Consider the following 26,881-nt stretch of genomic DNA (forward strand, 5'->3'; position numbering starts at 1 on the left):
GTCAAATATGAATATTTATTACCAAGGATGCTGATCTTCTCCCTTTCATCACACTGATACCGAATATTTTTCACCACTAATTTTATGAAAATGTAGGCAAAAGAATGTTTGCACATAAACTGACAGTGCTTCAGATAATCCTGTTTTTTTTTGTCATATTGAAATGATAGCTTCCCGTTCATTCATGTGATAACAAGACCTCAAACATTGTTTTCCATCTCTAAATCTAAATCTTAAGATCTTTTGGAAATTAAAGGCGAACATGTACAAAAGACGAACTTTAATAGCTGGAATATATTTGCATTTATTTGAAGGCAACATTTTCGTTTATTGGCCGGCACTAAAAGCTGGATAATTCACCGAATAATAATCGCAGCCTGAATGCACGTTTTCTCCATCCAAAGGTTAGCCTTCCATCAGATCTCCATATAGGAAAGAGCACAGACCTGATCCTCTATGAAGGTGACAGTACATTATTTGGATTGTTCCTGGGATAATTTGTACTTTATGTTCAGGTGCACTTAATTTCCCCATTTAGCAATGTATTGATGATATCGGAACAGTGGTGCAGCCAGAAGAGCTGCTCCCTCACACCTTCAGCAGGTTCAGTCCTGAGTGGAGTTTGTACATCCCTCCTGAACCCAAGTGGGTTTCCTCCTGGTCCTCTGGTTTCCTCCCACATCCCAAAGACGTGCGGGTTGATAAGCTACTTGGCCAATGTAAGTTGCCCCTAGTGTTTAGGCAAGTGGTAGACCCTGGGGAGAAGTTGATGGAAATGTGGGGACAGTAAACACAGGCTTAATGTAAATGGGTGCTTGATGGTTAGCATGACCTCAGTGGATGGAAGGGCCTGTTTCTGTGAGGTATGACTTTATGGCTAAAAAAAATAGCAACTGACTATAATAATTACAAATGCATCAGTTTGTATGTCAGAGAAATATCATCTCAAGGAAAAAACTGTCCTTGGATTAGAAATACTAAATGAAAATTAGCATCTGAATATTATTTAAAGGGTTCTAAGCTGAGGTCCATTTGAATAATGATGGAGCAGTCATAGAGTCATAAAGCACCGAAACAGGCCCTTCAGCCCAACTGGTCCATGCCGACCAAGATGTCCACCAAAGCTGGTCCCATTTGCCTGCATTTGGCCCATATCCCTCTAAAGCAGTCTACACAGACTCCTCTCATGTAGCATGTCAGATGCATGGAGGATCTGAAAGGATTATAGCAGACTTTACACAACTTGCAGTGAGTCTCCAATTTACCTTTATGTCTTATTTCTGTCTTATTATGTTTTGTGTTGCTAAGTTATTTGATTTCTGAGCAGGCATTTTTCAAAAAGTGGTCTGCAAAAAAATAAAATGAAATAAAGCTTTAAAGTGGTCATGAAAAAGTTATCAACATCAATCTCAGCCTGGTATGGCAACTGTCTGTTCTAGACCGACAGAATCTGCAGAGAGTGGTAAACACAGCCCAGTCCGTCACAGGCTCGTCATTTCCTTCCATCCAGTCCATCTTCATGGTGCGTTGCTTCAGGAAGGCTAATAGTATCATCAAGGATGCCTGCTACCCTGGCCGTTCCCTTCTCTCTCCTCTACCTTCTAGGAGAAGATACAGGAGCTTGAAAGCCCAGACATCCAGACTTAAGAACAGCTTCTTCCCCACTGCTCTCAGACTTCTGAACCAATCACCTCTTTCACCCCCTTCCCCGGTGATGCTGCCATGCTCTTGGACTCTTAATTCTCAGTTTTTCTGTTATTGTCACTTTAGCATTTCTTTTTACATTACTTTCGATTGCACTGCAATCTTTGCACCATTCTGTTGTTTTGTGCTCATCGCTGTATTTATTGTTGTATTTATTATTACCATGGATGCTGTTTACTCTGCGAGCTTCACAGGAGCAAGGAATTTCATTGCACCCTGGTGTATATGACAATGAACTAATCTGAATCTGAATTTCAAGACTGAAGGTCGGGAAATAAAAGAGGAAATAGTAGCATTGGACAGAAAATTGGCTAAGTAACAAGAAACAGAGAGTGATAGTAGTAGTGAATGGTTGCTTCTCAGAGGGAAGCAAACAGTGGAGCAATCCAAGGGCTGCTACTTGGACCACTGCTTTCCCTGTGACTGCGTGGGTTTCCTCCGGATGCTCCGACTTCCTCCCACATTCCAAAGACATACAGGTCAGGAAGTTGTGGGCATGCTATGTTGGCACCAGAAGCATGGTGACACTTGCGGGCTGCCCCCAGAACACTATGCAAAAAGATGCATATCACTGTGTGTTTCGATGTACATGTGACTCATAAAGATATATTAAAAAAATCTTAATAAATATTAATGCATCAGACTTGGGAGTACAGAACACAGTTCCTAAATTTACAGATGATGCAAAGCTTCGAGTTGTGGTGAAATGTGAGAAGGATAGTAGTCGACCAAGGAGATGTGGACAGGCTGGAAGAATGGACGGATAAGCGGCAGACAAAATTTAGTGCTGAGAAATGTGAAGTGTTGTATTTTCAAAGGAATAATGAGAACAGGTGATATAAAGTAAGGGGAACAATTCCTACAGGCATTTTAGAGCAACTTGGTTGGCATGGATGAGCTGGGCTGAAGGGCCTGTGCTGTATAACTGTTACTCTACGGTTCTACCTCCCGCTGAGGCTGCTCCAAGAGGTGGAGTGTTCCCTGTGTATCAACAGGGCATCAGTGAAGCCTGAGGCCCTGCCCCTGACCACAATGATAGTTTTTGACTGCTCACTGCCCTTTAATGAGACTTTAAAAAGCCCCTGATAATCAGAGACATTTAAAAATCTTTTGTATGGATTAAATAATTTTTAAAGTATTTATAAAAAATAAAAATAATACATTTCCTTTAAAACACTTTTAAATGAGAGAACTTACTTATAATATTGTACAATGAAAAAATCATATTCCTGCACTTACCTTTTTAATCAAGGTTGTCAACCTATTCAAATGACTGTGATTGTGCAACTTACACCAGTGCATTAGTGAGCCAGTTCAGGGTGTTTGTACTCTGCTTCTGGATTCAGCACTGAGTCTAATGGCTGATGGGGTGGTCGGATGTGTCAGGACCTGTCCTCTAGCTTGTTCCTCACCCCGTGTTACAATAGGCAGGCATGGAAATCAGGGACGAGCTGACTCTTACACTGCACTAACCAATAGCATAGCCAGTGAGCAGCATCTTCCTGGTTGGCAGGTATTACGTGCGTCATCTTTCTTATACACATTATTGATATTACTCTTAAATCTTCCATCTAAATCAGCCCGACACTTGTTAGGAGTTACTTCTCTCTCGCTAAAAATCCAAAAGTACTGATGAGAGTGTATGCAATCTATGAAAAGTGTCTTAGCTAAACATTCTCATTTACTTTAAATAATCAGGTTTTTCTCCTATGCCATGGTTCAGGCATTTAAACAATTTTAAAATCCCTTTCTTTCTCAAGATAGCTTGTCCACCACTTGTCATTCAAGAAAAACCTCTACAGTAATCTAATGCACAGATGAAGATGATAGACTACTTAGATAAATACTAGTCCAATACTCCTCAAGAGCCTTCAAGGTTATGTACTTAAATGTGGTCTTGGATATAATAAGCTGTTGATGATGTTTTCTCTTTATTTGCCCACAGAGTCGATGGCTGCATTTTTATTGTCAGCTCTTCTTAGGATTGAGGATGACTTACTTCCACTCTGGTTTTGTGGGTTCTGTGGTGGCCAATGAGGCCACTGCAGCAAACCACATAACCTTCTACAGATGGGGCAAACGATGGTTGACGGGATGTGTGGGTGGTCAGTTTGTGAGGTGGTCTGTTCGTTCTGCTGCTTATGTAGGGCCTCTGTGTTCTCCCAATGCAAGGCTTAGAGGTTCTCAATACCATCCAGAATGCTCTTTCTCCACTTCGAAGAGCCATGGGCCAGAAATTCCCAGGAGTCAGTGAGGATGCTGTATTTCTTCAGAGAACATCCTTGAAACTTCTGTCTCCCTTGTAATCTCACATATTCAGAGCTCAAGCAAATGTTGCACAGACTTCCTCAATCACCTGTTATCAGGTGAATGTGTGAATATCCATTCATTTGTTAATTTCCTGATGTATGTTTATGGTTGGCTCCAGTACCACACTGGAGCACCTTAAGGCCAGATGTACCCTTATGCCTTTAATTTGGGTTTGAGGGGTGTGTTTGCCCTGAGACAGAATATTTATAGCCCAGCAATGAATTTATCTAGGCAAAGAAATAAAAAAAGATATTCACAACAACTAGATGTCCCCAAAGGGCCTACTACTTTTGAAGCATCATCACGCTTGTGATGATGTAGGGAACATGGCATCCTGTCCCTTTGAACAGTGCTGTCATCATTATCTGATAAACCAGTTCAATGACGCTGGTTGAGAGACAAACATTGAGGGAATTCAAAATCTTTTCTTTGAAAAACTGTGATTGTTTTTTAAAAGTCAACCACAAAGGGTTCAGTTTAATCACCCATCTGAAAGAACCTATTTCTGACAGTGCGGCACTCTCTCAGTACCACATCAGAAGCATCCGACCACACAACTTCAGCAGGACGATGAAGAACCAACTTTACAAACATGGAGTTACAGCCATATTAAGACTCACCATGTCGAAACTGAAAGGCAACAGTTCAGATACTAATGCACATGTAACACTTGGAGAAATTATGAAGCTATTGTGACTTATTATTTTAGCCTTTATTACCAATGGTATAGCACAGCCAGCTGACTTGGCTGAACTGCCCCCCTTTAGTTGTGACAAAATGTCCCAAGCTGATTTTACTTTGTGACCAAACAAATAAAGCTGTGGTGTGCCTTGTTAAGTGCGAAACAAGCCCACACTTTTGTTCGCCGCCACAGTTTGTGGGCTTTTTCCTCTGGAATCTTTTGGAAGGGCCGCTTTTCCCTGAGATAACAAAGAGCCAAACACCCAGCATAACTATTCATGGAACAATGAATCCCAAAGTTTCAATTGTACTGGGTCATGGCTGGAGTTAAAGCAGCATAGGTTGGAAAACCTGCTTCCATCACTTCTTTGCAAGGTGCAGGGAGAATGAAATATAGAAGCCAAAAGGCCTACCTGGAGTAAATCTGAAAAGAAAAACTGTCCATAATTAAATTCTGAATGGCATCAAGTGGCTGAGAGCTAGAACTGGCTGCTTGAAACCCCCACTCTACAGACTGCACTCTGATTGCAATGTTTCATGCAAAAGCAGTTACCACTTGCCACCGACTGGAGTGAGGTTCACAGGTAAACAACTAGTAATCTGTCTTAAATTATTCATGAGCAACTTGACCTTCACTGTAAGTAATAACAGTAATAGGAATAAAAGTAACACACCCTCTGAAATCAGTCAGTGTCTATGTGCACACAGAACCAATTGTACAGCTATGTCCACCAACAATGATGCACATTTCCACATAATTCTTTTAGTCTCTTTCCACCCCAGTTCCGATCTCTTTCCACTTCTCCAAATTTGACCCACTGTGTGTCCTGCACTCCTTCCTGTCCACCATCATTCACTCCTACATCTTGGATATCTCCACAAACCCTTGCCACTTTGCAGGCTCTGTCCTCCCCTTCACAGGTCTCTTCAAAGCCTATCCCTCTGTTGATGGTTGGTCAGCTCCCCTGATTTCTTTTGCATTTCTGTTCTGCAAACATGATTGAATGAAGCATCATGTTATGTGCAGAGAATAACTGAGCATGAAAAGCAGTAAGCTCTCAAAGACTATCAACATCTGGAACAGAATACTGCCTAATATACACTATGCTTCAAACACACCAATTGATATTCATGTTTCATAGACTCAGAGTTATACAGGAACGTCTTGTACAGCTTTAACATGACATCCCAACTCCTGTACTCAATATCCTGGCCTATGAAAGCAAGCATGCCAAATGCCTTCTTCACCAACCTGTCTACCTGTGTCGCCACCTTCAAGAAACTATGTACCTGCACCCCTTGACCTCTCTGTTCTACAATAGTGCTCAGGGTCCTACTGTTCACTGTGAAAGTCCTGCCCTGGTTCACCTTATCAAAATGCAATTGCATCCACTCACCACACACACTAGGGACAATTTACAGTGGCCAGTTAAATTGTCAACCAGCACATCTTTAGGATACCAGAGAACACCTGGGGAAACTCACAGGGTCACAGGGAGAATGTGAAAATTTCACACATTCTCCCTGTGACCCTGTGAGTTTCCCCAGGTGCTCCATTTGGAACTCAGCATTGAGAATGGCTGGTTCAGTGATATCGTGGTTAGTGTTGCTGCCTCACAGCTCCAGACACTCAAGTTCATTCCTGACCTCCGGAGGTCATAGAGAGATACAGCACAGGAACAGGCCCTTCAGCCCACCAAGTCTGTGCCGACCACTCATTTACACTGATCCCACATTCATCCCATTTTTAAAAATTCTCCCCACATTCTTATCAGCTTCGCCAGATTCTACCATTCATCTATAATCTAGGGCCAACTTTCAGTGGCCAGCTAACCTGCCAACCCACACATCTTTGAGACATTGGAGGAAACTGGAGCACCCAGGGAAACACATGAGGTCACAAGGAAAACGTGCAAACTCCACACAGACAGCGCTGGAGGTCAGGATTGAATCCGAGTCTCTGGTGATGCGAGGCAGTGGTGCCAAACTGTTGTTGTATTTCATTCTGGGTATGGTGAATTTTTGATCATATAATGGTGAAAAAAGCAGCTCTATGCCATGAAACCTCTTGGCTCCACTATATTCAGCAGACAACCCACAGATGACTACACAATGCATTTAATCTGTAACCCTGCAACAGACTGCCAATATATACCATGCTGCAACTGGACTGAATTCAATGCTAACAGGCAGCCATGGCTTCAAGCATCACCTTTTTCACAACTGCTTTGATCTGACATTCTGCAAGGGGAAAATACACAAGAGTTTGTTTCTTAATTTAAACTTTGCTTCAAGGTAAATCATTTCATCACCTGCTATATTTTAGGACATTTCAGATGGAACACAAAAAAATTGTTTGGTAGAATCTGTCCAGCAGAGTTAAATTTTTGGGATTGATCGAATCTAAAAGGATGTACCCTGGTCATTCTAGGAGACAGCACAATTGTCAATCTGAGTACGGAGACAGACGGAAGAACAAAAAAGAAAAATAAAGGTCTACCGAACTGGAATGAAATAAATATGACAAACATCAGTCAAACAGTGGGCTCATGGCAAAATACTCCCGGCGATCTGTGGGAAATGCATGTTGATTTGTGGGCTTAATTATTTTGGCTGTTAATTATGATTGTTACTTTAAGGTTATTATTACCTTAAGAAATTGTACACACCATACTTTGGGTTCAGCTGAACGTCAACTGCTACAATAAATGTGAATCCTCGATACTCCTCGTCTAAGTGAGTTACGTAATATTCGTCAGTAGAGAATAAGAAGAAAAGAATGCACTCCTGATAAGGAAAGACCTATTATGAAAGTCTGCATTGTTATAGTGAGACTGATGAGTTTGCAACTTTAAAAATCTTGCAAAAAACTAGACTACATCTCAATACTTAAGTAAAAAGTAGCACAGAAAATCAGGACTCAAGTCAAGATGTCAGAAACTCCACACATTGGGTGCATCACGAAACTCGGTGAATATCATGGAGGCATTTAGCTTTTACCTTGAATGATTGGCTACGTTCTTTCAAACTAATAACATTGTAGAAGTAACAGGCGAGAATGCTAAAGAACAAATGTAATGATCCGTGAGTGAAAAAAAGGCAATGCTCCTCAGGGCCCTGCCATTTACTGAAAACTTTCCTCTTATATTTGACCTCCCAAAGTGCAAACCTCACATTTGTCTCAATTAGACTCGACCTGCCATTTCTCGGCCCATATTTCCAACTGATCTATGTCCTGCTGTGTCCTTTGACAACCTTCCTCACTATCCACAACTCCACCAACTTTTGTGTCATCTGAAAACTTTCTCAGCAGATCACCTGCATTTTTGGTCAACTCTTGTCTATATATCACAAATAGAGGTCCCAGCATTGATCCCTGCGGAACACCACTGGTCACAGACCTCCATTCAGAATAATACCCCTCCACCACTACTCCCTGTCGTTTACGGCTAAGCAAAATTTGAATCCAATATACCAAGTCTCTGTGGAACCCATGTACCTTAATCTTCTGGTTCAGCCTACCACGAGGGACTTTGTCAAAAGCTTTACTAAAGTCAGTGTAGACAACATCCACTGCCCTACCCTCATCCATCATTTCTGTCACCACCTCAAAAAACTCAGTCAAGTTTGTAAGACATGACCTCACCTGCACAAAGCCATGCTGAACATCCCTAACAAGTCCATGCTTTGCCAGATGTGAGTAGGTCTTATCCCTAGGGATCTTTTCCAATAATTTCCCTACCACTGATGTAAGGCTCACTGGCCTATAATTTACTGGTTTGTCCCCATTGCCCTTCTTAAACAAAGGAACAACATTGGCTATTCTCCAGTCCTCTGGGACGAGTTTGTAAAAACCGGCAGAAAATACCAAATATTAAAAGCTGCTATCTGCAAATGTCACACAGGCAGGGAAAATATTCAGAACACACCAAAGGCGTGCCTTGAATGTCATAGAAGTAAATGAAGTAAAGGAAGAGTGTATTAACCCCACAGATGGAAACAGAGGACAAGCTTCTGTAAATTTAAACAATTCCTCTGAAGCTGTCCCTTGGGATCGAGGATGGCTTTTGCTCTGTGGATTCTGAGATGCCTGATGCATCCAATGTGAGAACCATTAACTCTGCCACAGGTAGGGTAGAAAATGCATCATGGGGCAGACAGTGGATACCTCGGGAAGTGGGGTGCTCCTTCCGCTGTTTTCTTTGAGCTTCTGGGTGCTCCTGAAGAGACTTGAGGCTACCCCGCATGCTCCATCTCCATTCTGAATGGTTGTTGTCCAGGACTAGTGGAAAACTGTTCAACACTGCTTTACTCTGGAGTTTAGAAGAATAGGAGTTGAACTCACTGCAATTCTTGATCCTGATGCCGGATCTCGACCCGAAATGTTGACAATTCCCCCTCCCACCCCAACAGATGTTGCTCAACCTGCTGAGTTTCTCCAGTAGTTTGTTGTTTACTCCAGATTCTAGCATCTGTAATCTTTACTGTCTTTATTTAAATTTTTACAGCTTTGATAAGGCATATGCATAATCAGTTCTCCCCCTAGCTTGAGCATCTAGAACTGAGTTGGGGAATCAAAAACAAGGGCATAGGTTTAGGGTGAGAGGGGAAAGATTTAACAGGGAACTGAGGGGAAACTTTTTCACCCAGAGGGTGGTCTGTATATGGAATGGCCTGCCAGAGGAAGAGGTTGAGGCAGGTAGATTAATATTTAAAAGACACTTGGTCAGGGACATGAATAGGAAAGGTTTAGAGGGATATGGGCCAAACGCGGGCAAATGGGACTAGCTTAGATGGGTGTCTTGGTCGGCATGGACTAGTAGGGCCGAAGGGCCTGTTTCTGTGTGGGTCGGGCAGCATCTATGGAGGGAAGTCTGGAGGCAAGCATGGTAGTGTAGAATTTAGCATAATGCTATTACAGCACCAGTGACCCAGGTTCAATCCCAGCAACTGTCTGTAAGGAGTTTGTACGTTCTCCCTATGTCTGCGTGGGTTTCCTCCGGGTGCTCCAGTTTCCTCCCACATTCCAAAGATGTGCGGGTTAGGAAGTTGTGGGCATGCTATGTTGGCGCTGGAAGTGTGGCAACACTTGCGGGCTGCCCCAGAACACTCTATGCAAAAGATGCATTTCACTGTGCGTTTCGATGTACATGTGACTAATAAAGATATCTTATCTATGACTAGCTAGGGATCACAGTGTCAAGGTAACGGGGTGAATCTTCAGGAGAGTGAATTTTCAGGATTCTCTGCCTAAGAGCTCTGTGGAGGATCAATTGTGGCATACATTCAATACAGAGATCGATAATATTTCAATTATAACGGGGATCAATGGATTATGGTGTTAGTGCCGTAACGTTGTAAAAAGTCACACATGGTCTTATTGAATGTCGGAGCAGATGTGAGGGGCAGAAGGGCCTACTTCTACTATTCCTCATGTTCTTATGGCAGTGCTGAATGCATGTCATAGTTATCAAAGAGTTGCTGGATCTCCCGTTCTTACTCCTCGATCTATTCTTTAATTCAGGAGATTTCTGTTGGACCTTGGCCTTCCGATGCCTTGTAGAGCTGATGCCTTTCCCTTCAGGTATGGTGAAGTTTCCAATTCAAAAACTGTGCTTGCAGTTATTTGGCTCTGGATCTCCTGGTCACTGTTATCAAATCACTCCTGGTATTCTCTAATCAAGGAGCCAGGATTCGCTTTACACCTTAATGTACCTGCCTCAGCCACTCTCCCTGCAGCTCTTTCCATATACAGACCACTCTCTGGTAAGAGCACAAGCAGGTCATCAGGCTCCTCAAGCCTGCTGCACCAATATAATGACCAAGGCAGTTTCTATCACCTACCGAGGCAGAGAATTCCAGAGATTCACCATCCTCTATGAGAATAAATTTCTACATACTTCCTTTATCTAGCTGTTACAGCTCATTGTTCAAGACACTCTCACTAGTGAAAACATTTCAACATCTACTCTATCAAGCCTTAGGATCTTATACATCTCAAGAAGGTAATGCCCTCGTCACGTTATTACCACTGGGGAGGAGGTACAGGAGCCTGAAGACCCACACTTAATATTTCAGAAACAGCTTCTTCCCCTCTGCCATCAGATTTCTGAACGGTCCATGAACCCATGAACACTACCTCGTTATTCCTCTTTTGCAGTATTTATTCATTTTTGTAACTTACAGTAACTTTTATGTCTTGTACTCTACTGCTGTCGCAAAACAACAAATTTCACGACATATGTCAGTGATAATAAACCTGATTCTGATTCTTATTCTGATTCTTCTGATTCTGAAGGTCACCCCTCATTCTTCTAAACTCCAAGGAATACCAACGCAAACTACTTAGTCTCTCTTGGTAGGACAAACCTCATATCCAGGAATAAGCCTGGTGAATCTCCTTTGTGTGACTAATAAAAATAGCTTAACTTAATTTCTCAGGTAAGGGAACCAAAGCAGTATGCAGTATTGCAGGTGAGGCCTCACTAATACCCTGTACAATTGCAACAAAACCTCCCTATTTTTAAGTTCCAGCCCCTTTGCAATGAAGACCAAAATGCTGTTTGCCTTCTTAATTACTTGTTGGACCTGCCTGTTCATTCTTTGTAATTCATGCACCAGAACACCTAGGTCCCTCTGTCATGCTTGCTAGTTATGATGGGCTTCAGGACACTCTGTGGCTCCTGTTGTTTAGAATTTGCCAGGTTGTCTATGAGGCTCTGTCTGAGGAGGGCTTTCTTTGCAATGTCCTTTAGACCTTCAACGTTGATTTTCTTGCAGTAGCACTTCTGTTGCTTTGGTGCCAGGATGATGAAGATAATGGGGCAGATTAAGTTAAACTGCAATTAAGATAAATGGTCAGAGTGGTGTGAAGCATTTCAATAAAGCAGCAGGTCACTGACTGGAAGTGCAAGACCCTTCCAGGAGCAATGTCTTACCATGCTAAGAATACTTGGAGAGATCTTTGAGATAACAGGGAAATTGGGGGGCTGGTAATCAGTGTAGACTACTTGAAAATCAATAATGGATCAGAGGGAATGGATCCGAGTACCTGAGGCAAGCCCATTTTGTTTGAGCCTCATGTTGCAGAAGATGATTAGGGGTAGAGAGCAGGGTCTCTTTTCTCTCCAAAATCACATGTTCTGACACTGGTTCATCTCAGCAAAATGGATGGAAGAGATAGATGTTCAGGATAAACAATGGTACAGACTAAAATGGACAGAACCTGGGAGGATCAGAAGCAACACAATGAGCCGACAGCAGAGAAAGGCGTGGCTATAGGAGAGCAGTCTAGTCCAGACATGGTGGAAAGCACTGAATGGGTAGACAACATGCACACTTGAGGAAACAATAGTCTGTGGGAATGAAATGTCAGTCCATGTGGAACTGCTGATGTTCAGACATACAAGCTATATGAGTATCCTGAGGGAATGGTCCTTGCAGAATAGGAGGCAAGTCAGAATGAAGTGGAGACACAGATCAAAGTGAGGTCATCTGGGAGCTGATGATGACCCTTCAACATCACTAACATCCAGAGCAGATGTGGGGAAGATGCAGATCACTGCTGCATTGTTTGGAAAGTCTCAGAGGATTAAGAAATCTGCAATATACTCAGAGCTGATAATGTACATACATGTGTTGATAGCATCCTGAATGTAACAAGTTCATTACTGACATGTGTGAATTTACCTGTGTGTATCTGTTCTTAATGTAAATACATTTAGGTCTTGCCCCATCCCTCCCCCTCCAGCTCTTGCCCCACTCTCCCCCCAACAGCTCTTGCCCAACCCTCCTCTTCACCTCTTTATACAGGCTATCTTTCCTCTATTCTTTCAGTCCAGATGAAGGTTCTCGACCCAAAACACTGACTGTTCATTTCCCTCCACAGATGCTGCCTGACCCTCTGAGTTCCTCCAGTAGTTTGATTTTTGCTCCAGATTCAGCATCTGCAGTCTCTTGTGTCTCCTATTTGTCCCTTATTGTCCAGAAATATGCCAGTCTGTGCTATGAATAAACATAATGACCGAGTCTCCACCGCTGACAAGTGTAGAGAATTCCAAAGATTCACTACCCACTGAATGAAGACATTTCTCCTCCTCTCAGTCCTACATAGCCCATCCCCTTTCATCAAACTGTGCCCCTTGGTCCAACGCTCCTCACCTTGAGGTAACATCCTCCTTGCATCCAGCCTGTCAAGGCCTTTAAGGATTTCTTAAGTTTCAATGAGATATCTTGTCATTCTTCTAAACTCTGGGGAATACAGCCCCTGTCTGCTCAATCTCTCCTCATATGGGAAACCCGCCATCTCTGGAACCAGTTTGGTGAATCTTTGCTGTACTCCCTCTAGGACAAGTGTATCCTTTCTTAAGTAAAGAGATCAAACTGTACACAATACACCAAGCCCAGTTTCATTAAAGCCCTATTGATTTACTAATATAGTTCATTACTCCTGTTCTCAAATCCTCTTGTAATAAATACTAACATACTACTTGCCCTCCTGGTTTCTTGTTGCACCTGCATATTGGCTTTCAGTCACTTGTGTACAAGCACCCCTTGGTCCCTTTGAACATCAACACTTCCCAATAACTGAACATTTAATAAATACCTTGCCTTACTGCACCAAATTGTCTAACTTTACATTTTTCCACATTATATTTCATCTACCATGTTCTCACCTTCTCACTCAGCTTGTCCACATCCACTTGAAGCCTCTTTACATACTGCTCACAACCCCACTCAGTTCAGTATCATCTTGGCAAACTTGGAAATGTGACGTTTGGTCCCCCCAGCCAAGTTGCTGATATAGAATGTGAATAGCTGGGGCAAAGCACCAGTCCCTGTGGTACCCAACTAGCTATATCCTATCAATCTGAGAATGATCCATATATCTTCACTCTTGCATTTTGTTCATTAATGGTCAGCAAATTGCCACTGATGCATACCCACTTCATGAATGTTAATAATGTTTGTCCTTCCAACCTACTTGGTCATTGACTTCAGGGAAGGGGGCAGTGTACATACACCTGTTTACATCAATGGTGCTGAGGTCATGAGGGTTGACAGCTTCAAGTTCCTGGGAGTGAACATCACCAACAACCTGTCCTGGACAAACCATGTGGATGCCACGGCCAAGAAAGCTCACCAGCGCCTCTACTTCCTCAGGAGGCTAAAGAAATTTGGTTTGTCCCCTTTGACTCTCACCAACTTTTACCAATGCACCACAGAAAGCATCCTATCAGGATGTATCACGGCTTGGTATGGTAACTGCTCTGTCCAAAACCGCAAGAAGCTGCAGAGAGTTGTGGACACAGCCCAGCGCATTACGGACACCAGTCTCCCCTCCTTGGACTATGTCTTTACCTCTCATTGTCTTGGTGTAGCAGCCAGCATAATCAAAGACCCCACCCACCCGGGACATTCTCTCTTCTCTACTCTTCCATCGGGTAGAAGATACAGGAGCCTGAGGGCACGTACCACCAGACTTAAGGACAGCTTCTACCCCACTGTGATAAGACTATTGAACAGTTCCCTTATACAATGAGATGGACTATGACTTATGACCTCATGACCTCACGATCCACCTTGTTGTGACTTTGGACCTTATTGCACTGCACTTTCTCTGTAGCTGTGACACTTTACTCTGTACTGTTATCGTTTTTTTTGTACCTGTACTACATCAATGCACTCTGTACTAACTTGATGTAACTGCACTGTGTAATGAATTGACCTGTAAGATCGGTTTGTAAGACAAGTTTTTCACTGTACCTCGGTAAACCAATACCAATACCAATAGATTTACGCACGATATTCACTCTTGCAAGAAGTGCACTGTGAGCTTGTTATTATCTGCACCAGGTTCATTTTCTGCCCTGCCTCTGAAAGCATGTTACAGTAGGATGCATTGAAGCCCAATTGTTCCACCTTAGGAAAACAGCATTTCTGACCACAGGCTAAAACTCTTGTTGGCTACCTTATTTTGTTGGTAGATTTAATTAATATTAATCAAGCACACCAGTATCTCCAGAGATATTATTGCTCCAAGCACCAGATTACAGAATCAGCTCACAAGGATATCCTATGTATCTATCTTACAATAATTTTCTCAAGCAGATTGTGTCAGAAGGGGAAAAAAATGAGCTGAATAATTTTAAGAACAAGACTTAAAGTCTTAAAGACTTAAAGTGGCAGGCATGGTAGTGCAGTGGTTAGCGTAACGCTTTACAGCGCCAGCAACACAGGTTCAAATCCGGCCACTGTCTGTAAGGAGTTTGTACGTTCTCCCCGTGTCTGCGTGGGTTTCCTCTGGGTGCTCCAGTTTCCTCCCACATTCCAAAGACATACAGGTTAGGAAGTTGTGGGCATGCTACGTTGGCACTGGAAACATGGTGACACTTGCGGGCTGTCCCCAGATCACTACGCAAAAAGACGTATTTCACTGTGTGTTTCGATGTACATGTGACTAATAAAGATATCTTATCTTAAAGTGAGTGAGGACAACTTGCTGAAAATGAATTTGTAAATGGTAGGTATTTGATTGTTGTCATGGACATGGTGGGCTGAAGGGTCTATTTCTGTAGTATATGACATTATATAAAGGTTGGTTATAAAAGGGTGTAGCATCATTTGAAATCAACTGCTTATTACGGGGATAAATGCACTACTTTTTCATTAATTTATTAGTAAGTCTAAATGCAAGAGCCTCTTTGTACTGACTATGACTAACACTAGAAGTAAAATGTGGTGAGCTCACACTTGAAAGCCTGTAGCCACACTGCCATACCCATTGATGTGATCCATCTTGATACCAAAGCAGTGTGAAAAGGAGGTGGAGGAAAATGGTGTAAGAAGGTAAGATAAGATATAATTTATGTAATAGTTTGGAGGGAGGGGTAAAGATAGAGCAATGCATTAGAGACACCACTTGGAACTGAATCCTACACAATTTGGCCCATTGTACAAGCACCAGCATTTTCGGAAGAGCCACCTAATTAGTCCTTTTTCCATACTTCTGCAATATTTTTCTTTCAAAGTACACATCCAATTTTCCCTTCTGATGACAAGCCATTCCTGGTGCCTTGCCCAGAATTGTTTATGGAGCCTCTCCAGAAATAGAAACAGCTGTCAATTACGATAGCAATAACATCATTTTCAATATCATCCCTTCATCCAATATTTTTACACGTAAAACTGGATCTGTTTATATACTAGTAGGTAATCACAAGAACTATTATATATCCTTATAATTTCCACATCAAATGCATTTAATACATAACTGAACAGTAAGACGGTTCTGTTCCAGGGAAGTTCCTACCTAATTATAGAGACAATCTGAGTGCTAATCTAACATTGTTTAGCTATTGCTCATAAAGAGCATTGCAATTGTGTCTGTGTAATCAATAAAACCAGTGAAATCAAGTACAAAATGTCTAATCTTTGTTGAAACTGCAAATGAATATTTTTTTGATTCAGAAGTTGGGGCTATTTCTGGAAGCAATTTAGTAGGGAATAATCCGGGAATGCAACAACCTCTTAACTGTCTTGAGGAATTTATTGGTTTAGCTTTGTAAATGCTAATCTGCCTCCAAAATTTTCCACTTGCTTGCAGTTTAATGAGTCCCCGTCTCCCCATATTATTTATTCAGAGCCTGATACGGTAACGTTTCAAACATCACAAAGCGCTGGAGGAACTCAGCAGGTCAGGCAACATCTATGGGGGGAAATGGATAGTCAACGTCTCGACTCAAAATGTCAACTGTCCATTTCCCTCCACAGATGCTGCCTGACCCGCTGAGTTCCTCCAGCACTTTGTATGTTGCTCCAGATTCCAGCATCTGCAGTCTCTTGTGTCTACAAAGGGTCACTGACCTGTAGTGTTAACTCTGCTTCTTTCTCCACAGGTGCTGCCTGACCTGCTGAGTATCCTCAGTATCTTCTGTTTACATCTCAGGTTTCCAACATCTGATGTTTTTTGCTTTTCATCATGAAAGGACTGGACTGTACATCCGGCAATGAGTCAAATGCCAGGGGTCAGTCGCAGACTTCTTGTTGAAGGGGCCAAAAGTCAGAAATCAGGAGGAAGCCCAATGACTTATCATATCACCCACTTGCACAAGAAGCAAAGTTACCCTCAGTGAATAATTGAATAAGTGTGGGAGCCACATGGTTGAAATTCCAGGAACCACCAAAGGAGGTGAGCCAGTCCTATGGGAAAGCAAATTCAAATAGTGCCATTTGTATTTTTGCTTTTTACCTTTAATCTTCTCCCCGTCTTTTACCAACCTGAATAAGAAATAAAACTCATCAAGTCTTGTTCAATCAAACTAAAGAATCACACTAGATAGTCAAATTTACCAAGGTGTCTTTAGTGCTCTGGGATGTGCTTCATTGATACCCTCACAGAGTGTTAAGCAATTAGTAACACTGCTGTCAGTGCCTTAAAGTTTGGTGGGTTTGATCATCTACTTAGCAATGGTACTGGAATAAGCAGCAACACAATATTATGGAGCTGTTCAGGGATTTAATATTAACCACACTCAATGTGTGGGATGACTCCAATGGAAAGTTAAAATTGAGCAGGATTTAAAATGAGTGTTATGAATGATACCAATGGATCAAAATCTCCCCTGTTGTCCTGCAGAACCTTTCTAAATTCACATCTAAGTAAAACAGCTAGGAACTTTACATATGGGACAAAAATATAGATGGTAGTTAATTTTTTTACAGATGATTACAAAGTTGTGGCCTTTGGATCGGGCTTTGCCCCACACACTTCTCAACCCAGACCACAGATCGAGTAATCTAATCAAGTCCCTAATGAACTAAAACCTGCACTGTTATTTTCTGGTTCGTCCAGGATAGGGTTCCCCGGCTGAACAATTGGCTGCAAATCACTCACCATAGAGAACATAGAATGACCACCTCATTCTCAGTAAAGAAGCAATGTCCAGTGCATACTGTATATGCTGAGCTATTCAGTTATTGTAAGAAATCTGAAGACAAAGCAACGTAACAATTAATTAGAGCCAGCATTAGTCCACAGGGTGTTCAAACATCCATTTTCCCTGGAAGAAACTTCTTAATTTAAGAACTGCTCTACAGAATTAAACTATGGGGCCTATTTCTCTGTACACCTTTGAGTTGAATAGAATAGGTCTGGATATGCTCTGTAAGTTTAAAAACTTGCAACCAAAACTATGGTTTTAACCGATGGGATTTCTTTCACTGAAGCCCATGTTTTGAAGTAAGCAAAGACTTTAAAGCTTCACAGATAATGCCTTACTTTTTAATATTTTACCCTTTGCACTAGTCACAAGAAATCTCAACTCCATCAGTCAACCAGCAAGGATTCACGTTTCAAATAAAGGCACTTCCTGAACAGAAAGCATTGTGAATGGACTGATCTTCTCCTAACTTAAATATGTGCTTTAACTTGGCCTTAGCGATTGATGGGTGAAAAACAAAGCTTATCTCAGCTGGGCTGTGAACAACCATCAACCACAGACAGTAACAGTACAGAACAGCCCATTGTAGAGGTTCCTTTCCAGAGACCAATAAAATGATCACCACCATCTTACCTTGTAAACTTTTCTGCTTCGAAGTTATCACAGAAGACTGTCTGTTTCACTCATTCCCATGCACCTCCTGTATAAAGATATTTCTCCCAACCTCCCATCTCACTCATTTAGAGATTAGTTCAAATTTATGACCCTTTGTCATTGACTCCAAGAGAGTGGAAACAGTCTTCACTTACTCAGAAGTCATTGTAATGTTAAATTGTTTGGCTATTTGTCCCGAGTGGGTCCAGTGAGAAGTTAATTACAGGATGTGGACATAACAGGCAAGGTGAGCATTTAATGGCCTTCCCTCATTGTTTGCTGAACTATGTGACCCATTGGGCCATTTCAAAGGGCAGTTAAGAGTCATCTACTTTGGTGTGGGTCTAGAATCCTTCATGGGGCTGACTGGGTAAGAGGTTTCTTTTAAGTGAACCAACTGACTCCATGGGCCACTATTGCTGATAGAAGCTTTTTAATTCCAGAATTTAATTAATCAACTTTAAATTTTCCAGCCATGTGGGTGGGATTTGACCTCCTAGCTATACAGCTGTGAAGAGTGTTAGACCCACAACTTCACCAAATTGACAACGTACTTGCACCCTGGTACAATCACTATACTGGGCATGATATTGGCCACTTTTAAATTGAGGCCCTGATCCATTTGATGCCACAGATTTCTCTAAGGAAGTTAACAGAAGCAATTTACTGAGGCTTCCGAGGACTGAAAAAGGATGAAAACCACATGAACATAGCACACCCAGTTTCACACAAAGTTTGACTATTGGTGTCCCGTAAGGGCTTAATTACTAGCTTGCTTGCTGGGCTACCCTCCTACTTCAGGTGGTAAATAACTTTGACTGAGTGCTGCTGTGTGAAGAATGCCTTTGGTTGTACTCCAACAATGGTGTACCCATTGGTGGAGTCAAAGAGAATGTAATGATATTTCAGGGTTCAAGACTAAACTGAAATGCTTCTGTTGTCGGATAGTCAGAAAGCACAGAAACAGGCCTTTTGGCCCACTGAGTCCGCAGTGACCAATGAGCACCAATTTACACTAATCCTATCCTAATCCCATTTTATTTTCCCCACATTCCCCACAACCTTCCTCCAGATTCTACACTCACTTACACACTGAGGCAATTTACAGTGGCCAATTAACCTACCAACTCACACATCTTTGAGATGTGGGAGGAAACCGGAGCACCCAAAGGAAACCCACCTAGTCATGGGGAGAATGTGCAAACTCCACAATGACAGCACCGGAGGTCAGGATTTAACCTGGGTTACTGGAGTGTGAGGCAGCAGCTCTACAAACTGCATCATTGTGTCTTCTGTTCTGTGTTTGTGTTGTTCTCCAGTATATTCATGTTAAGCATACTGACATGTCTGTGACGTATTTTAAAGGAGATGTAATGCATAGCTAAAAATAATCTCTCGCACATGACACCAGAAACAACATACGCAATCAGAGGATTCCCAGAAGGACACCCAGCCTGTTACTGCTGGGCAATCAATCACCAGATCAATAACTGCTACTGGGTTATGATAAAATCATACAAGCAAACTATTGCATTTGTCCACCTAACACTGTTGATTAAACGGCACCAAGAGGACCACTTACCATCAATCAAGTGAACGACTTTTAGACTTGTGGTTTATGAGTTTATTAGATTTGCTTTGCAGCTCACAGGTAGCTATTACTGCATATTTGTATGCTAAAGGGGATGGAATGCCCCAGAGATTCCTCCTGTTAAAAGTAGTTTCCCATTTTATTAAGTTGTATAACAGATAGGGAAATGGGGAAGATGGATAGGACAGGAGGAGGCTGGTGTGGAAAGCAAATTGTGGGATAGTTGGTTTAGATGAATGGTCCTCTTGTGTGCTGTACAGATCATCAGTTTTGTTTGTCATTTTAGTGACTGGACTGTACAGCTTGCATTGATGCAAAACTAAAAGCAATTTTCATTGATATAACTTGAGTATATAATTGAATCATTAAACATTAAATTTCATCCTTGGATTGGTAGTGCTGACCCTGTGACATGGGGACACTTGGCCAGTCTGCTCTGTATTGAAGTTGATCAGACCTACATTCGCAAGCAGAGTGCAACATGGAGATGTTACTATATCATGTGTCTCATGCTACTGATCTGAGGATCAATTTTTTCCCTCCTAAGGATAAAAGAAGTTTTGTTTCAGAAGTGTATGTGGAATGATACACAAGTCCTCTCATGCCATAGTCTAAAACCAGGAAATGAATTGCTTTTGTCGACGGTCAATAGTATCATAAAGTGGCACTAATTCAGATTCGAGAAACCGAATACCTGGCTGTTCAAACAGACAGTACTTGCAGCTTACCTCACCCATGCCAGTTTGTAAGATTTTTAATCCTGTTTCCTTTTCCAGTTTTCCTTTGTTGGCCACTGAAAAAACAAATAAAAGTGAGACAGCTTAAAATGGGGCTAAATGTACAGAGGATTGCAAAACCAAAACTGTGAAGCAGCACATTGGCAAGGAAGATGCCAACAGCATCAGAACCTTTGGGTATGTCAGCCTGCCCGACCCTCAGACCGGACTTTCTTTCAGTGGGGAGACAATGTGCTGAGCCTAATTTTAGAAACAAAATGTGACTTGGTGCATTTGGGTCCTGAAAAGCGACAGGCAAATCTCCATTGGAAATTCTATTACATTTTGCTTTTGAAAATCCATTGGAAAATGGCTGGCTTTCAAAGTTCATGCACAAAGAATCCTGATGGAATCCAGTGAGGGCTGTTTGCCAGCAGAAATGTACCTTTTTGAATTAGGAAAGTTAGACAATTGTGAGGCAGCATGGAAAAGGTGGTTAACACAGATAGAGCCAACTGAGGAGATATGGAGAAGAGAATTAGCTGCAGCAGGGATCAGTTGGGCTGAACATCTGTGCTGTTCATTTTGTATAATTCAATGTGAGAACAGCACACAGGAATGAAGTCTCAACACAACAATGCTCAGATGAATTTCACCAACCAAAAATTCTATCCACTCATATACTGCTGGGTCCTGTGTTTATTATAAATCGTGACACTATGAGAGTCATAGAGTCATACAGCACAGAAACAGACCATTCAGCCCAACTGGTCCATGCCAACCAAGGTTTCCATCTAAGCTAGTCCCACTTGCCCACGTTTGGCCAACATCCTATCCATATACCTGACAAAGTACCTTCTAAATGTTGTTAATGTACCTGTCTCAACCACCTCCTCTGGCAGCTCATTCCATATATTGACCACCCTCTGGATGAAAAAGTTGCCCCTCAGGTTCCTATTAAATCTCTCCCCTCTCACGTTAAACCTATGCCCTCATTCTTGATTCCCCAACCCTGGGAAAAAGACTGTGTGCATTGACCCTATCTATGCCCCTCATGATTTTATACACCTCTATGAAATCACTCCTCTTTCTTCTATGCTCAAGTCCTGACAATATCCTCGAAAATCTCCTCTGCACTCTTTCTAGCTTAATGGCACCTTTCCTATAGCAGGGTGACCAAAACTGAACTCAATATTCCAAAGGCAGCTTCACCAACCTCTTGTACAACTGCAACATAACATCCCAACTTCTATACTCAGTGCCCTGTCTGATGAAGGCCAGCATGCCAAAAGCCTTCTTTATCACCCTGTCTACGTGTGAAGCCACTTTCAGGGAACCACGTACTTGTACTCCAAGGTCCCTCTGTTTTACAACACTCCCAAGGGCCCTACTGTTCACTGTGAAAGTTCTACCCTCATTTGTCTTCCCAAAATGCAACACCTTGCACTTATCCAAATTAAACTCCACTTGCCATTCCTCGGCCCATTACCCAGCTGATCGAGATCCCTCTGTAATTCCTGATAACCATCCTCACTGTCTACGACACCACCTATTTTAGAGTGTTCTTTTATAAGATGGTTAATTTCCCCATAAATTGCAAAGAGTGAAAACCTTTACAATGGGAGGTGAGCAATCCTAAAGCTTCGAAGAGCAAATAGCAAAATGAAAGGAAAGCTTGCATTTATGTATTGCCTTTCAGGCTCTAAAGGTGTCTCACTGCACTCTACAGTCAAGGATATACCTTGCAAAACTAGTCATTGATGTAGAGTAGGAAACACAGCAGTCAGTGTACAGACAAGCTCCATCCAGAATCGTTGAATACACAACACAGAAAACAGCTCCTTTAGCCCACTGCGTCAGTGCCGCCCATCGAGTACCTGTCAATACTATTCCCATTTTCCAGCACTTGGCCCGTGGCCTTCTATACTTCAGCAGTTCAAGTACTCCTCTAGATACTTCTTAAATGCTCTCAGAGTATCTGCCTCCATCATCCCCTCGAGTAATGCGTTCCAAATGTCACCCTCTTGCTGAAAACATTGTTCTCCAAATCCCCTATAGATCTCCTTAAACCTATGAGCTCTGGTGTCATAACTCTTCTGCAAAGGGGAGGAATTTCTTACTATCTGCATCACTACGCCTCTCATAATTTTATATATCCCCTCAGTCTCCTCCACTCCAAGGACAACAAACTGAGCCTACCCAGTCTCTCCTGATAACTGAAACATTCTATCCCGGCCAACACACTGGTGAATCTCCTCTGCACCCTCTCCAGTGCAATCACATCCTATGGAGAGCACTGTGACCTGAACTGCACATAGTGCTCCAACTGTGACCTAACCAATGTTTTATTAAATGGTACCTTAACCTCCCTGTTATTATATTCTGTGCATTGGCTAATGAAGGCAAATATCTTGTGCTTTCTTCACCACCTATCTACCAGTGCTGCTGCCTTCAGGGATCCTTGGACTGCACACCAAGGCTCCTCTGGTTCTCAGTACTTCCTAGGGTCCTACCACTCACTCTGTATATCCTAGCCTTATTAGACCTCCTAAAGGTACAGAGGCCTGAAGTTCCACATCACCAGGTTCAAGAACAGCTATGACCCTTTAACCATTCGGTTCTTGAACCAACCAGCACAACCCTAATCACTGCAGTTTAGCAAAACTATGACCACTTTGATCACTTTGCGCTAAAATTAACTTTGTGTTTTTTATTCTAATTGTGCTCTTTCTTGTAAAAATTGTGTATAATTTATGTTCAATTTATGTTTTTCTTGTGAATGCTGCTTATATGATGCTATGTGCCTGTGATGCTGCTGCAAATAAGATTAGGGTTGTGCCGGTTGGTTCAAGAACTGAATGGTTGAAAGGATGTAGCTGTTCTTGAACCTGGTGATGTGGAACTTCAGGCTTCTGTAACATTGAGAGATCTAATAAGGCTAGGATATACACAGTGAATGGTAGGACCCTAGGTGCATACGTGCGTATGACAGTGACTGTGGATGAGAAGTTCTCAGAGACTTTTATTTAATTCAGTCAGTAATGCCTTTTAACTGTGTGGCTTTTTTGCATTTTATTTTTGAGTTAGTAATCTGAAGTATTTTTATTTTTTAACACCTCCTGCGAGTTTTCAGTATTCAACGTCAGTGACAGCTGGTGAGCCTGGGGACTTACTGGTTGTTGAAGCCATCCTGGGAGTGCGGCCAACCCCTTGTGCAGGGAGAGGCCCTGTACAGCCATGGGTCTTGTCTATGAGTGGATGTCCGCACCCAGGAGCCTGCTGGAACTAGCAATGAGACCCAAGGACAGCAGCTCTGACATCAGGGCAGCCGATGCTCAGTCCATTATGTACCCACACATCCAGTTCCTCTCACACCCACCCCAGTCCCCATCACCCTGCTTCTTCCCCCTCCTCCACCAATTCCATCTGCCCATCACCCACACACTCTGCCCACTGCTTCCCCTCCCCTTACTGTCCCATCTGCCCTCCATCTCCCCATCTGCCCTCCCCACCTCCACCTTCCTCTCCTATCATCTGCAGCCCTTTGTTGCCTCCATCTATCACCTCCCAGACACTGTCATTAGTTCCCCTCTTCCTTCTGCCATCTGGCTGTCACCCCTCCTCACCTGGATCCACCTATTGCCTACCATCTCGCTCCACCCCTTCCCCTCACCTCTTTATACTAACTATCTGCCCTCTATCTTTCAGTCCAGATGAAGGATCTCGACCTGAGACGTCGACTGTCCATTTCCCTCCACAGATGCTGCCTGACCCGCTGAGTTCCTCCAGCAGATTGTTTGTTGCTCCAGATTTCAGCATCTGCAGTCTCCTGTGTCTCCATGTACCCACACATCTTTGCTACCAGTGTGAACACTGAAAATGATTTCACTCAGCAGAATCTTCTTTATTTATCCATTCTTCAGGATTTGGGCATTGCTAACATTTAATGCTCGGCTCCAATTTCTGTGAGTTGGGCTCGCTGCACCATTTAACAGTCAAACATGTGGGTCTGGAATCACACTTAGGTTAGACCAGGTAAGCCTACAGTTCTGTTAATAACAATCCAATAATGTTATGGTCATCGTTACTAATGACTAGCTAAATTCCAGATTACTAACCAAATTTAAATACAGCTGCCATAGAGAGATTTGAATTCATGTCCCCAGACTGCTAGTCTAGGCCTTAATCACTGCGCCACCAGCATACTCAGAGTCATTGGTGAAAAGTAATTGACTCCTCCTGAGGAGCTAGGTCTCCATCTGGCCAGGTATGGTGACAGGTACCTGAGGGAGAAACTTGGAGTGGGAATTCTTCCCCTGATGCTATACTCTTTTTAGCTGTGTGAAGTAGAGCCATCTCAAATGTAGAGAGACACGATGGTGAATGAATGGTTGGGCCAATGTTAAGTTCTCTAAGAAAAGGCTATAGGAATGATATACTGGAAGGATAAAATCAAAGGACATGAAAGGAACTTCTTCATTCAAAACTAACGTGTAACCTTTCAATGAAAGGATATCGGAATTTTTATGGCATTGTAACAATCGCTAATGTCACAGGGAAGGAAATTTTATGCAAGGACACGAATGTTTGAGAAATATATAGAACCACAACAACACAAAGAAGGCCACTTAGCTCTACTAAGTCCATTTTGGTTCTTTGAACGGCATTCCATTCAGTCCTATTCCCTTGCTCTTTCCCGGTAGTTCTGCAAATTGTTTTCACTCAAAATGTCCATCCAATTTTCTTTTGAGCACCCCGAAAGTCTCTGTTTTCACCTCCTTCACAGGCAGTGAGTTCCAAGCCTTAACCATGCTCTATATATTAAAAAAAGCCCTCACAATGCCTCTGGGTATTTTTTTTCTCTTTGAACCTCTGCCTGTCTGGTCATTGAACTACCTGCTTGTCAGAATAGTTTCTCTCTAATTACCCTGTCTAAACTTGTCATGGTCTCGGACACCTCTATCAAATTGAGCAGGGCAGTTTCAATCCTCTGCAGGGCATCTACATTTTAAAGAAGCTTCCCCTTTTAAATTTCACAAACAAGTTTGCACCAAATTCTGAATATCCCAATGTTTGTAACGAGGCAACAAAACCATGCACTTGGGAAAGGAGAAATTTAAATCAAATATTGCTTCTTTTAATACCTAGAATTATGCTAACACACCATAAATAAGACAGAGTTTCTAAACTTAATGCATTTTGCTGCATGTAATTAAAATGGAGGTGATTGTCTGATACATATTAGACCTGGTCTGCTAATTAATCACATAGTCCTTTCAAAGCAGACAATTAGAGAAGCAAGGAATAGGGAAGGATGAAGGCTAGTAAGTAGAAACAGCACGTTACTAAAGCTTCAACCAAATTATTGTCTGCAAATCTTTCATGAATGATGCCCATGAACAAAAAAAGGGCCTTTTAAAAAAAATAAAACTCCCCAGATGAAGGATATGCAAATAAGCTGGAAGAGCTGAACCCTATAATGTTCTCAAAATTCTGCAAAGGCCTATTTAATTAGTATTTTAATTTATCAAAATTATTCTTTGCACTTGACAATTTATGCAGTATTCTATGTAATTAAGCATGCGGCTTCAGAGGAATAATCTTGCCAACGCTGCTAATAGCAGTTATTCTACCCTGAAAGGAACTGTGTATGTCTCAACTCTGATCTAGATTACAATAAGGAGAAATTAATGGCTTTTTTTCTTTACCAAGCTGCATGCTGGGAGTTCCACAGAATATACCGTTCCGCAGCAGAGCAGTGGTAATCAGCCAAGAAGGGTAAGTATTTTCAGTCCTGTGTATATGCCTATTAGCAGCTTGTCAATATTAGTTCCCAGCTTAAAGAAAAACACACTGCTTGTTTCTAAACGCTTGATCTGAATGTGTGGCTTGCAGTAGAACTGATGACAGCTTGGTAAATGTTGGTGTCAAGACCAATTTTAAAACCATTTTTCAAATTATTTTAATTAGATATTTTTCCCATTCTCACTTGCATTAATTTAACTTCTGGTTTCAATGTTTTAGCTTTCAATCTGTTTGCATGAATTTTCTAGTCATCCAATGTGACCTGAAGTCATTTAACCAGGCAATAGGCTGGGAACTGGGTGAGGGTGGGACACACTACTGTCATTCCTGTGGCTCTAATGGCCAACTCAGCCATTATGTTTTAGTGAGGTGTACCTTCTTTCAACATATATTAAAAAAATGAATTGAGTCTGTGGCAGCTTTTCTAAAGCATGGAATGGATGACAGAGGTTTTTAAATTAAATATCTTAAGACTCAGT

General features: G+C 42.1%; 1 protein-coding gene across 2 annotated transcripts in view; it reads right to left on the minus strand.

Moving 5' to 3' along the window:
- ptprn2 (protein tyrosine phosphatase receptor type N2) overlaps positions 1-26,881 on the minus strand; it is a 771,544-nt gene that overhangs the window by 204,525 nt on the left and 540,138 nt on the right. For both annotated transcript variants that reach the window (XM_052016228.1, XM_052016227.1), the window contains exon 12: positions 20,610-20,674. In XM_052016228.1, coding sequence (XP_051872188.1) covers positions 20,610-20,674 — 65 coding nt within the window. The remainder of the gene's footprint in view (positions 1-20,609; positions 20,675-26,881) is intronic.

This window comes from Pristis pectinata, chromosome 5 (assembly GCF_009764475.1).
Source record: "Pristis pectinata isolate sPriPec2 chromosome 5, sPriPec2.1.pri, whole genome shotgun sequence".
Taxonomy (NCBI): domain Eukaryota; kingdom Metazoa; phylum Chordata; class Chondrichthyes; order Rhinopristiformes; family Pristidae; genus Pristis; species Pristis pectinata.